The sequence below is a fragment of the Quercus suber genome, unplaced genomic scaffold, assembly GCF_002906115.3.
Source record: "Quercus suber isolate HL8 unplaced genomic scaffold, Cork oak 2.0 scaffold_606, whole genome shotgun sequence".
NCBI classification, from domain to species: domain Eukaryota; kingdom Viridiplantae; phylum Streptophyta; class Magnoliopsida; order Fagales; family Fagaceae; genus Quercus; species Quercus suber.
In genome coordinates, this window is record NW_027070049.1 from 268,757 (window position 1) to 283,752 (window position 14,996).

At 32.1% G+C, this 14,996-nt stretch overlaps 1 protein-coding gene and 1 pseudogene across 1 annotated transcript; both read right to left on the reverse strand.

The window, feature by feature from the left end:
- Positions 1-1,902: 1,902 nt before the first annotated feature.
- On the reverse strand, positions 1,903-6,571 carry LOC112021006 (probable pectinesterase/pectinesterase inhibitor 25). The gene is made up of 3 exons (XM_024053577.2): positions 6,301-6,571; positions 3,613-3,967; positions 1,903-2,750 (listed from the first exon to the last, which is right to left on the reverse strand). The coding sequence occupies exons 1-3, from the start codon at positions 6,424-6,426 to the stop codon at positions 2,056-2,058; spliced, it is 1,176 nt and encodes a 391-aa protein (XP_023909345.2). The 5' UTR covers positions 6,427-6,571; the 3' UTR covers positions 1,903-2,055.
- Positions 6,572-9,198: 2,627 nt separating this feature from the next.
- LOC136063990 (uncharacterized) overlaps positions 9,199-14,996 on the reverse strand; it is a 23,515-nt pseudogene continuing 17,717 nt past the window's right edge.

Here is a 14,996-nt window from a genome sequence, read left to right on the forward strand (position 1 = left end):
GAAACACTCATTCTCATTCTCACACCCAAGCATCAAATGAAGAATGAAATACAAAACAAATCAAGTTAGAACCACTAAATTAAAAAAAAAAAAAAAAAAAACTAATAATGCATATTAATGTCATAGAATCATCATCAAATTTGGAAAATGATAAGTTGTCAATGGAGAGAGAGAGAGAGATGGTATAGTGAAAAACCAATACAAAGTAATAAAAAGTAGATAATGAAAAAAAAAATCAAATGTCAATTAGTAATCGTTAATTGGAAAACAAAGAGGTTGTAAGGAGAAGTAAAAAATAAAATAAAGATTATCATGTGGAGAGCTTTAAAAACTTTATAGTGTAGTATATATAAACCGTTAAATTCACTTAAAAAATTAAATCAACAATCAACAATTAAATACAATCATAGTACAATTTAAATTTAAAACTAATCAAACTCTAACTATAGAAACCATATTAATCATAACTAAAAAATAGATGTTCTCTGATAGTAATATAAATTACATAAGAAATAAAGTTAGAAAATTTAAAAATCCATTTTTTGACATTTCATTTAACCATATTTATAATGTATATATATATATATATATAATTTTCATATACTATTACTTTCGAAAATCTAATGAACAATGCTACATCTCATTTATCGACTTTGTTATGCAAATCATTAGTTAATAAATATATGATAATAGTAAGAAGCGTTACAAATGAGATCACTAAAAAAAAAAAAAAAATTAGCCACTATCATTATGGAGTAGTAGTCTATAATTTTACATATCAAAAAAATGAAATATATAGAGTTTTCTTAAAAGTATGTGTAAAAATTCACTATATGTGCGTGTGTGTGTGTGTGTGTAAAGGTAAAAAAAATATATATTTAAAGTTTTTATTAACTTAAAAACTAATGAAAAATCAATGGTTAATAACTAAAATTATAATATCAATAAAATATTTAATGAGACCATCTTAAAAAAAATTATCACAGGCAATTCGCAGGTATGCGACCAGTGTATTATAATTTAGGTGGCGAGGTTGAGGCACAAACCAAGTCGCTATCTTGAGACAATACACATCGTCTATGGATTTATCCAATGTATTAGAAAAATAATTTCTACATGTTATCTCTAAGATGCAATAGCCTAACCACTTTCCTGATTATTTTTACAAGCCTACACCGTTTGTAGGATACGAAATTCTTAATGGTACTTTCTTTTACCCATAGCAAAGTACATACAAATAGAAATATTTTTAAATATAATTTAACAACAAATATTTGAAGAGGGAGTATACGGCTTGTTGGAATGTAAAATTTACTGATAAAAGAATTGTCATCATCTCAAAATGCTTACACCACATGTATATAAATGTCTAGGTGTAGCCCAGTCATTTAGTCCCATGTTTAAATAATTAAATTAAACTTTCTGACATTTTTTGTATTCAAAACGTTTGGTTTGGACTTTGGATAGCCATTTAGTTACAAACCATTTTAGCATTTTTATGCTCATTGAATTCGGCAGTAATGGGACACTAAAGAGAAAATCTGTCAAATGACCATTTTTCACTTTATACGAATTTAACAGGCATAAATATTAAATGACTATATAATCAGAATTAAAATACATTTTATAAAAATATTCCAACATAACATAAAGCAAACTTAACTTCCCTAACATATTTTCACATGTAGGCTGGGTTTGGATTGTTATGAAAAAACCATATATGCGCGTTTGCGTATTTTCTATAGATCCCGTGCACTGTTCACGGGACCTGCAAGTACGGATTTCAGTCAATTTTTTTTTTTAAAAAAATTGGGTCCCACGGCACAATTTACACATTTAAAAATTATTTTGCTACATTATTTTCAATTTTCAGCAATAAGCAGTATCCAAATAGACCCGTAATTAATCAAGAAAAACCGTCCAACAATTTTCCATACGATTCTATAGGCCATAAATGAGGTCCTCTAGTGAAGGAAAGAATATACAAAGCCTTCATTATAAATTAAGTTAACAGCACCAGAAGAATGAATGAAAGTTTTATCCAGTTTTAGATCTCTAGTTTAGTAGTCCTGCATAGAAGGGTATATCAGTATTAGGCAACCAAGTATACCCCATTGTGAAATTGTACACAGTGAAATTCAAAGCCTGCGTAGCATTCATCAATCTATAACCAGGCCAGTGTACTCTCATGCTGGTATTTGCACCTGGTCCATAATTCTTAAACTCCCCATAATAGAGTGTGTCTAGTCCAACAGTTCCATTCCATTCCAACCATCCAACTGGATTGATCACGCTACCAATATATGATTGCATATACACAGTCCTAGAATACTTCTTCCAAGGTCGGCCTAGATAAGTTGATGTGGAGTTCAAATCTATAGCCAAGTCAGGTGCAGCTTCTATTGTGCAATTGTGGATGGATATGCCAGTGTTCTGATTTGGGTCGGTCCGGCCCTGAGCTGTGACTGCATTCTTCTGGCTAACCATTGGTTTCCGAGAATATATATTGCAGCTCTGAAACACAGCAGCAGCGTTCCCAAATATGAAATCTACAGTTCCATATATGTTACAATCTTTGTAGAATTGTCTGAGAGAGTGAACATAAAGTGTGTCCTGGTAGCCTTCAAAGCTACAATGATAGAATGTGGAGAGGTCGGCATTGTTCCTTACAGCCACTGCTTGGTGTTTCGTAGGACCGGCTGTGTTCCTGAATGTAATGTCTACTGCTATAAACCTTTCTCCAGAAACAGCTGCACCACCATACGAATTGGTTTGGAGTCAGCACAAATAAAATTTTCCAAGTTTTATGATGATGGATATGAGTCAAGCATTATTGCAGAATTCACTGATCCACACCCCCAAATAAAGCCTAGAGGATTCATGTGTATGATCTCCCACAAGTTATTGCTGTATACATTTCAAAAACATTCAAGACATGTGAAAATATTTATGGGAGGTTGAACCAACACAAGCACTACCACTTGTTGCAAAAACTTAAATAGTTAGAAAAAGTGTAAATTTGATCATTTAATCACTAAACAACTTTTAGGCTCAGTTTAATATTTATCCTCATAAAATTAAGCACATTTCAATATTATTCTTGTCATCAACTCTAGTTAACGAACGATACTGACATAGTTAATAGAATGTTTGCGTCAACTTGATTACAAAAATAATATTAAATAAAAACGGGTGTAGCAAGAACAACAGCTTCGCAGGTGAAAAGCCGTGTAAGCTAAAAATTTTGAAAACCAAAAACTTATTTAAAAATGATAATTTCATGTAAAGTGATAAAAAAGAGTAATATTAAGAATACAACATTTTTTTTTTACCATTTATTTCATAATTATTGACTTGACTTATTCTGATTTGAACAATATCACTTTTACCTGAGTTTACTACTAACTCTATTTTTACTATATATTAATCACAATAGGTTATGTCATGTCCTACACCTGTTAGAAATGAAGATCATGTAATTATCCAAATGAAAGAAAAATTTGATAGTGACAGGATGAGCTCCAATACTTGCCTATAATGTTTTTGATAAACACATAAACATGATATAAATTTTTTGGAAGACAAGATGTATGGCATGGTTATAGTACTTACCAAAGGTCGAAGAATTAAAAGTTGTCCAGCCATCAATCACACTATGGTTTCCAGTGATCACAGTCTTGTTGATCCCATCTCCAATCAACAGTATATTCCTCTTATTTTTGGGCACCACAATGTACTCCTCGTAATACCCTTCTCTAGCATAAATTACAAATAATCCATCTTCAGGCATTGAATTATTGGGAGCAAATGCAATTGCCTCCGTGATAGATGTGAAGTTTCCGGTACCATTACGGGTTACAGTCACTTTATCGATTACGAGAATTCCATTATTGCCTTTCAATTCACTGAGAGTCCGTTCCTTGTTGGGGCAATGCACTGATATTTGGCAAGAGGATCTCCGTAGAGCCTACAGCAAATTACTTCTTCAATTTCCTTTTTACCCCAAAACTCCTCAAATAAACACCTCAATCTATTTTGCATAATATATATATACACAAACCTAACTCCTATTTTTTTTTCCACAATTATTGAAATGGTAAGTTCATAGAAAACAATAAAGTGTTGTCAATGATACAACTATATGTAAATCAATAATAATTTGATGCCTTAATTAACAATGAAAAAATTTGTGAAAATTATTATGTGATGTCAATAACTCATTTAGACTTTCAAAAAAACATGTCTTGTGAATCTCTCTTATCAAGATCCGACAAAATCCCATAATAAAAAGCTTCTCCAGTATTTTGAAGTGAATCTCTCTTTTTGTGTTGAAGAGCAACTAGTTGACAGAGTTTGGCTATTTATTTCCAAATTGAGTCACACATATGGTACAAGTGTGTAGTTCCTTTAATACTAATGAAATTTTTTTAAAGAAAACATCTAGGGTTCGAATCATCTCACTCTCAACTATTGAAGTATTCAAAAAAAGAAAAATACTCCAATGTACAAGAGGGTAAACTGTATCATTGAAAAAGTCGGTGAGGTAAAGTGACATCACCCTAAGCACAAGGAGGTAAAAGTGTACCTTCCTTTTTTTTTTTTTTTTAATAATTAAAAAGAAATAGTAAAATAAAAACAGTTTACAAATCCTATAATATCATTACAATATTTTTCAAGAGTTTGGTAAAAATTAAATATAAACATCAACTATATTTTGTTAAAATCAGGAGATTTGTAATTAAAGGAGTCAGTTTCGTACTATAAACCATTTCAATTTGGATAAAAGAATGATATATTTCAGTATTTGTTAATATTAGTATACAGTTTCGGAGTTACTACTATTTAAGTGTGTGTGTATATATATATAGTAATTTTAATATATGAAAATTTACTAAACTAAATGTACATATTTTTACAAAATGTTAAAGATACTACAAATTTTATCCCATTGCATTTACAAATTAATGTGATAATTAGTGTTCTTAGTAAATTTCAATAATATAATAAATAATTATCAAAATTATTTTTTGTGGTTGGTAAAATATTAATATGTAAAGATTATGTAATAAAAGTTTGTAGTGTCCTTAGTATCACTTATATCTTTCGGTTACTCAACATTGTTCTGAACTCCTCTTTTATTCTCCTCCACCAATCTCTCTACTTTTTACAGGTTTATTTTTTATTTTTTAGCATTGTTTATTTCATACACGCTATTACACACATAGTAAACACTCACAAAAAATAAGGAATAACATGACTTGAAGTCATGATTTGAAACTAAGGATAAATAAAAATGCAAAATACAAAGCAATGCGCAAAGACTTAGAAGATGGAGTAACATGTAGAGGAAAAACAAAGAAGAAGAAGAAGGGAAGAGACCAAGATAGGAGGGAAAGGGATAAGATTGTGAGATTTTGGGAGACATCTAATATCAGGTGATAAGTGAAATTTTTTTGAGCAACTAAGTTTTTGTTTCAGTCGTGTATTCATTCACGAATTGAAATCTGGTATTTCTCCCAATACTGTTGAAATGACCTTGGTATGGCTGATATTTAACGGACATGAAATCAAAGCATTTTTGTACTGGCCTAGGCACCAGCACGAAAAATACTGACTAGTACGGTATGAGTTCGATTTCATTGTTTGTAGCTTATCAACTAGCATCTAATAGTATTTCCAATGAAAATATTCAAGATTCAAATCCCTGACCTCAGTGATTTATCCCAAAAAAAAAAAAAAAAAAAAAAAACAAAACTGTGTACAAGATTGAAATGTTAATAAGGTAAACTCATCACTAAGAGTATCACCAGTAGGCTGGCTAAATCTATTTTTTGGAGAGAAAAGCCACTGTTCACCCCCAAAACTCCCTCCAACAGCCTCTCTATCTCCATTTTTTTTTTATAGATTTGCTACAGTAACTCTCCAGGCCTGGAGAGCACCGTAGCAATTACTGCAGCATATCTAAACAATATTTCCCCTTAAAATAATACAGGTTAAATTAAAAAAAAAAAGACTTTTTCCTCTTTCCTCCCTTTCTCTATCATCTCACGGCTACAAACACAACCATCTTTCTCTCAAACATCTCTAAACTAAAGCATAATCAACATACAAACTCAAAAACATAATCTTAAAATTAATCAAACCACAACAATAAAAGCAAAAAATTCTTGCTCTCATAAAACTGATATAATTTAAACAACAAATCTAAAATCAAAACAACAACAATAGATCAGGAATAGAAAAAAAAAAATAGAACAACAATAAAAGATCAAGAAAAAAAAAATTAGAAGCTGATCTGACCCCTGGTTGCATGCACTTCGCAGTGAGGAGGAGAAGCAGCAGTGGCGGTGTGGTAGGTGTGGTAGAGCAAAGGCGATTTCTCCTTTCTCTCCATGCGTGTCTGTGTGTGTTTGAAGATAATGACATCAAAAGACAAGCAAGATTATGTGAGACGTATCACAGAGAGAGCTAGAGAATTTATGGAATCAAATAGAAAAAGAAAAAAAAAAAAGAAGTAGAAAATGAGAGAGCTAGAGAAAGAAAGAGAGAGGGAGGTTTTGGAATCAAGTGGAAAGTAAAGAAAAAAAGGGAGAGGATGGAATCCTATGGGTATATGTGTGTGGTGGACAAAATGCAAGAGAAAAAAAAAAAGAAAAAAAAAAGAGAAAAAAAAGAGAGGAAACGTATGGATGAAAGAAAGGCAAAGAATAAGAAATCACAATTTAAAAATACTACCATAATATTTTCACAATAAATTTTAAGTAATTAGCTAATATTGGTGACTAAAAATATAATTTCAGTGGTGGGTTCAAATTAGAACTAGTAATAACTTTTCATATAAGATTTTGTTATGATTCTTATGAAAGTATTGCAAAAAATATTGTAGATGTAACACTTTTTGTTGAAAAATATAATTGTTGAGAATGAATAGAGGAAGAAAAATAAAGATTAAAAAAGAATAAAGAATGAATGAAGAAATAATATTTAAATGAGATGGAGAAAATATAGAGAATTTGTTGAAAAATGTATTTGAAAAAGTAGGTAGATGAAAGATAAATGTCATTGTTGATTGTCCAAATGGTACAAAAATTTTCCTAAACTGCTGGAGATGCTCTAAGTACAAGGAGGTAAAAGTGCATGTTCCTTCTTTTATATAATTAAAATGGAATAATAAAAAATAAGCAATTTGCATACCCTACTAAATAATAATATCATTACATAATTTATCAAGAGTTAAAATTTTTTCAAAATAATCATTAACTGTATCAAATTTGAATAAGAAGATTTCACATATATATATATATATAGATTATTCATAAATGAAACCGCGTTTGGAAATTAGTATTGTCTCATTATGTGTATTATTATTATTATTATTATTTTCTGCTGAGTATGCATGCTTGTCTTTTGACATGTTTCAAAAATCACTTTCTATAAGGAATTTGTGAAACTAATCTTCAATAATCAATAAAATACTACTCCCTAGTCCCTTGATGGTTGATAGAATTCTAATGACTATGTTACCAACTCAAAAGACACATAAAGATAATTATATATAGAATAATAATATATCCCCTCCTTTTAGGGAAATCTCCCAGGGTCACCTATTAATTTATAGGCATAAACTCTAAAATGCTGCAATTGTCACTCAAGGAATGTGACTACACAAAAAAGGCACTGCTGCTAACCATAAAAGAAAAGAAAGAAAAAAATTGCTATCAAATTCAGTCAAGAAGAATGAAGGTGATCACATGCAAAAACACATGTGATGTGAAGTGTGACGTGTGAAGTGGCAGCCAAGTTGTTCAACTCCAACCGTGTTTCGTGAACACTGAACTTTATAGCGAGTCACCTTGAGTTTCAACCGGCCCAAACACTATTTTATTTCTGGATAACGCATTCAGGAAAATTGGGCAAAGTCATCAATTGTGAGGCCCCAAATTTTAAAGGGCCCCAAATCATAATTAACTCGATCTTTGATGCACAATAAGCACTAGATTTTAGGTAATCTCTGACCAAGAGATCCGTCTAGATTGTCTCTTGGTGCAATTATATTATATAATTAACTTGGATGGGCATAAAAGAATCAACGTGTTGCTCTTACTTTTAGGACTTTGTGCCGTCCATGAATGATCCTTGAGAACTTTAAAAACTCTTTTTTGGGGGTAAAAAAATTAAAGTGAGATGTCTACCAATTCACTAAAAATGTGTTTTAACTTTTAAGGTGCCTTTAAAAACTAAAAACAGTTTTAAGCTCAATGCTGAAATTTGGAACTTTTATGAAGAAAAAAAAAATTTATAATTAACTGTTTATATTTTATAAATTCAAAACTCTAAACCATTTTTCAGTGTAATTGTAAAACACTCTAATTCTTAAACTTAAAGAGCTTTTTAAGTAAAATCCTATATTACATAATTTCTACTACTGCTAAAGCTCTGCAATTAAATCTGTACTTCCTAAAACAATATCAATATCAGACTTTTTGTTAAAAGTTTATATGTAATTAAAACAACTGTTCCAGGTTCGGTGGACAGCCCTATATAGCTAACATAATCAATGAATTTTACCCCTTGGACCACCAGCTCAAGCAATATGCCAGTAAATTGTCAATGCTGCCACCTTTGGTCCATGCACCAAACACAAAGTTAACCGACACGAAAATTTTTGCAGAGAAATGTTAAAACTATTGTAATCAAATTTTATTATACAAAATATTTACCAAACTTAGTAATAAATGCAATTATTTATAGTTCAATAATTGATAAATAAATATCGAAACTACCTTTGTGTATATATATTATAAAATTTCTTACAATCCTAGCATATATTTTTTTTTTATTATAAATAATTTCACATAAATTTTTTTATATATAAAAATATGGTATTCTAGTTTTTGTTGAGACTATTCTACTCTCACTCCTAAATTATGAGATGTTTTAAAATTCTATGCATCGATGAAACTTATAACTTTGAATTTACTGAAACAATTTTTAAGTTTATTGAACCTACCACCAAAATATCTATAAAGAGACTCTTTTTTTTACCTTTAGTGAGGTGGTATGTTATACATTTTGTGAGGGATCCGTGTACAGTGAAAGCAAGTTACTCTAATAACAATTTGCCAAAAAATTATGAAAAAATACTGTTACTGTGCAAGAAAATAATATAACCAAAAAATAAATAAATAACAGGCACTAATTAAGAAATAAGGTTGAGTACCTCGATGAGGGTTTCAAGTGGCTCCCGGACAGGGTGTCCCTTGGTCGGAAATCCATCCTTAGACCCCTTTTTCTTCTTTTCCAGTTTCAGATTTCGATTCAACGAATGTGTCACCAACCCAAGTGACACACTATACAACTCTGTCACGTTGTTCAGAGGCTCAGACAATGCACTCACAATGCTACTCTTAGAATACTCAAGCCCATCATAACAAGTTTGCTGGTTGTCACAATTGCACTCAGCAATGTCTGAACTCGCTCCACAAGCTCATCGTTCAGAGACGCAGCTATTTTCAGCTCAGTTGAGATTGACTCCAAGTAGTCCACATTGAGTTGAGAGAGCTGGCCGCAATCGTATAGTGCACCAATCTCGGCTTGGCTCATATAGGATCGTTTCTTGCCGTGGGTGAGGTATCGGTTGATCACGCGTGACATTTTACGTGCTTGTTTTAGAGATTGTTTGACAGAGAACTTGCCGTAGCTGTAGGGATCCGACGGTGAGGAGTGAATGGTGGAGAGGATCGAACGGCAGAGTTTTGGTAGAGGGTGGACTTGCATGCAGTGGAAGGTGAAGAGGATTCAGCTGAGGTAAACACAGCTAGGAAAAGTAGTATGAGAAAAGAAATGAAGAGAAAGACTGGGGCTTTGGCATTCTGAAATTTGTGATTTTGGCCTCTGAAAATTTGGGTAAGGCTATTGACCTTTTCGAAACTCAATAAAGATGAAAATTTTGTGTACTGACTACGATCTTATTCTCAGTCTAAACCTAGTAGAAGTTTTGTGCAATTGGAAAAGTAGAAGTTTTTGTGCATTGAATAGTGAATACAACCTTACTATGCTTGAAAATGCAGTTGAGGCTAAGAGTAAGGTTGTTGTGAAAATGCAATTGAGGTTTGGTGGATTTGAGAGTGTGAAGAGAGAGAGAGAGAGAGAGAGAGTTTGTGTGGGCGCGCAATGTAAATGCAGAGTAATTAGTTTGAATTTATGTAGAGGTAGCATAGAAGAAGGGGAATCATAAATGAGTGTGAAAATATTAATGGTGATGGGGTTTGGTCCCTGGTGTGTCGGTTTGAGAAGTTAAAGATGGGCAATAATTGTAAGGTAGTATGGTAGGAACTTGCAAGGAAAGACAGGCCAGATGTCACGTAGATATGAGTAGTTTACACTGCCTCTCGTATATAATTATTACAGTTTTGTTACAAACCAACGATTTTCACGGTTGGCGTGTTGGTTTGAATGTGTGTGTTATAAAAAAAAACCAATGATTTTCACTTTTTTTTTTTTTTTTTTATGAACACCAATGATTTTCACTTTTACTTTTGTCTTTTGCTCTTTTTATATAATATGTAGTGTACGCCACGGCAGTTTTGATGAGACTTCTTTCATCATATCATATGGTAATTCGTCATTTGATGATATGATATGAAACTACATGATGCCTTAATTATGTGATTAAACATAAGCTTAACGACAAATATGTGGATATAAAAAGTTTTATAAAATTTTAATAATTGTCGACGTGATAAATTATGTAAAAAAGTGACATTAGTAAATAATTCAAATAAAAGTTTGTCAACTCAACTATTATGAAAAATATTATAAAATTTTGTGTATATACCAAGTAGCATTGCTCTTTGTTAACTTTTTTTTTTTTTTTAATTTTTTATCATTGCTCTTTGTTAATTAGCGCTTCGATAGCACAATTTAAATATATTTGCCAAAAGTCTTATAAATCAACCAGTTTACATTCATGGTGTTTTCCAAGACATCTAAAATTCAAATATCTTTTTTATCATTTTAACTATCAAATTATCAAAAATAAAAATAAAAATAAAAACCAATATATTTAAAATTATATTAAATTATAATTTATATATTTTAAAAAAATAATATCAAACTAGGTATACGTATCATATATAATCTATTAAACTGAAAGTTAAAATCTAAATTAAATTCTAATTTTGAGCCAAGTGTCCTTCTAATTTTCCTATAATTTGATGACAAGTTTTCTTAGATTAAAAGTACTCTAATTTTATTTCAAGTGTGATTTAATTTGTACTCTACTTTTGGGTATATATTTATATGCAAATTCATTCATCTTGTTAGTATATATGATAGTTAGTCTATTAGTCCACTAGACTTTGACCTAGTGTACTGAACTTGAGATATACTCATATTACTTGTACTTCTCACATACTATGCTTATATAAAAGCTCCTTATTGTATAGTATTATACATACATAATATATGTAATATACAAATTATTCTCTAACCTCTGTCTTGATCTCTCACATCACATTCTCTTTAAATTGTTAACACATCTAAACTTCAAAAATATAAAAAGACTTCATTTGAATTTATTATGTTTATGTATAATACTATTTTTAGGTTTGAACTGAGTTTTGATTGAGGGTATAAAATGATAGTTTTAGGATGTTGGATTTTGAGGAACTTTTGATACATTTGTGGATTTCAATTGGTTGGATGGTGTCGACTTAGGGAAAATAGGGTTGAAGACTGGTTGTTGTGGTTAATTTCGTTTGGCGCGGGGGGGGTGGTTTGGTGATTTAACTAGTAGGGAGTGAAGTGGAGAAGGCTTTTGGCCTAAAACCTAATCTTTTTGAGTATTTTAGCCTTTTGGGGTGGTTGATAGGAGTACACTAGTTTGGGGTTTGAGGTGGGGATGGCATTGGTAAAAGGAATAGGAGGGGTGAAAGAAGAGACTGAGAAAAATAAAAAAACAAAAAGAGTTAAAAGATAAAATGGAAAAGAAATATAAAAACTGGTTTGATAGAAATCCACTAGATAGAAGTTAGTGGAATGACCACATTGGTGAGGCACAAAATTGGGAGGAAAGATCAAAACTTTAGAGGCGAAAATGTAAACAAAGAAGACTTAAGAGTGTAATTTTTAATTGAATCTCTTTTTTCTAATTAATCTATAATATTTATAAACTTGTCTCCAAGGTCATGATGGTTTAAATCATGTTATGATTTCCCCTTTCTATTATGCAACGGTAGTATCATTTATCATGTAAATTCGGCCTATTTTATTTTTACATGGACAAAATTTGGCTACAAGTTTGGTTGTAACCAAACTACACCAACTTCCACTAAAAAGAATTAATATTGTTACATATTTTAAAAATATAATTGTTGGATTGCATGTTATTTATGTTCTTAACACACATGTCACTTTCATATCAATTGGATATTATATACTATTTGACCCATAAACTTAATTTTTATGAATAATTTTAGACTAAAAAAATTGAAATTTAAACATTTAATTGATGACAGAGTTATTGATTTTTAATTTTTTGGAAATTTTGTAAATATGGAGGATATAATAGAAGAAAATGTAATTTAATGGTGGATTTGGGTCTTTTTTACAATATATCCTAAAAAAAGGTAAGGATTTTGTGATTTAACATCATATGTATATAGAGGAAAGAAAGAAGCATTATTTTGCTATCCCAAACAATTATATGGCAGAGTAGATGTTATATATTATGTTTTTCAAACAAATTAAAATTTTGATATTGATGGAAACTAAAGATGATTTTATAATTTCCATAGTTTTTTTAGTGGGTATAGTATCCATGCAAATCTTAACTGTTGAATTGAATTGTTTTAATTCTCACTGTTTGTTTAACTTTAGTGGTAAATGAGTTATCCGCGGGAAAATTTAAGGTCAAAAAGGAAAACCAAAGCAGAAAAAGAAATAGTGAATTGAAAGAAATATCAACAGATACAAAGACTTTCAGCCTAGAAAGCATGGATGTGCCTCTAGAGGCGGCGCACCCACGTCCGACACACACGGACACACCGTGCGGCCATTGACACGGCTATGCGCGCGTCAGTGACGAATCCTTTTTTTTTTTTTTTTTCATTTTCCGATTCAACCCTATACAGGCCGATTCGATCTGATACAGGCCGATTCAGTCCAAAACAGGCCAAACCAGAAAATGAAATGGGCTGAAATAAGTGTTTTTTTTTTTTTTTTTTTTAAGTAAAAAAATTCGGCAAGTCTTGACACTTTCAAGTCTCACCATTAGTAGAACAGAGAAGGTGAAAAATTGAAGTTATAGGAGTTCATCTACTGCTCATGCTCTTGTTCATCCTATTTTCATTCATAGGATTCTTCTCTTTCTTGGTCTTGATGACTTTCCTTCCTCTGAGCCCGTCCATGTGATAGGACCTTTAGGTGCGTCTTTTCTTAGACAGAGGGCCGCTCATCTTCGAGCTGGTTCTAAACACCCTAGATCTGAGCCCTCTAGTAGTGCACCTCCTCCTTCTTCTTCTGCAGGTATGGCTGGTGAGGATATTCCTATTCCTGTTGGTGATGATGATGCTGCTGCTGATGTTCCTCCACCTCCTTCGGCCGACTTTGATGTTCGTCGTACTTTGGAGACTGTCATGACTGTTCAGCAGGCTCATGGTCAGATTTTGGTGGACTTGCTGGATGAGATGCGTGCTCTCCGAGCTGATCTTGCGCGTCTTCATTCACCCTCACCACCTCCTTTTGATGGCGACTTGTGATTGCCCTTTGGCATTCCGTCACAAAAGGGGGAGTAGAGTTTTGACTTGTAGTAGATTTTTTGTTGTTAGGGGGAGATTTTTTTGTTTTAGAGGAGCTTGTGGGGTTTTAGATTGTATCTATGTGCTTCACTTTGTATATCATTTTTTGGGATATTCATGTTAGGGGGAGTAACATTGATTGATATACATGATATTTTTTAGTGATTCTTGTTGCTTTATGATTCACTGCGTATTGATTTATATTTATGACTTGTTCATTTTTATATGTCTTTATTTTGTGTTGTGTGGATCTTACAAGAATGTTATACCTGTTGTTTTACTCTTTACTGTCACACATGCGTTTATGCGTTTGTTGAGTATTTCAGGATTATACAGGTTGATTCAACTAAGCTGCTGTCTACACTTGCAACTATGGATAGTAGTTAGGCTGAATTGAATTTTATGAGCATTATCTTTGTAAAGGGCTTTTTATTTGTAAAACTTTGAGCTGTTAATTAGGGTTTTGTCACGGATTGCCAAAGGGGAGTTTGTTAGGTTCTAAGGTCTTAGGATTTTATGTATTTAGAACTCTAATTTGTAATGTTGGCAAACCATGATCAAAACATTGTATTTAGTCTTATTTAGACTTGCTCAAAGTTGGTTTAATATTGTAAAGTTGGAATCGAGTGGCTGCAGAAGTACTTGGGACTCTCGGCCTGGCTCGATCGATCGAAGAATAGACTCGATCGATCGAAAATCGCACAGGTTGAATTTTCTGCAGAATTTCCAACTCAGCCCTACTTCATTAAACGTTTAGGGTTTTATGTTTTTACTCTAGGTATATAAATAAAACCCTAGCCACGTTTTTGAAGGTTGTCCATATTGTATTGTTGCTCATACATTGCTGTTTTGTGTGAATCTCGTGTGAGATCTTTGAGGAGCTTTCCTTTACACAAAACTTAGGGTTTTCATGGTGGAGATTATTTCAACATCTTGAAGATCGTTACTGTTGCAACCATTGGAACTTAAAAGAAAAGCAAGCGGGGAGCTTGTAGCTGATTGAAGAATTCAAGAAAGAAGTAGTCCGTGGATTCGGAGCCTGTGCGTGGTCGTGTCAGGAAGTTCTACTGGTGGGTAGCATTAGGAAGTCGAGCGGGGAGCTTGTAGTCCTTTTGTACGAACTTCAATTCTTTCATAGTAAATTCAGGTTAGCCTTGAGGATCGGTGGGTCAAATCCTCCCCAGGTTTTTACCGTGT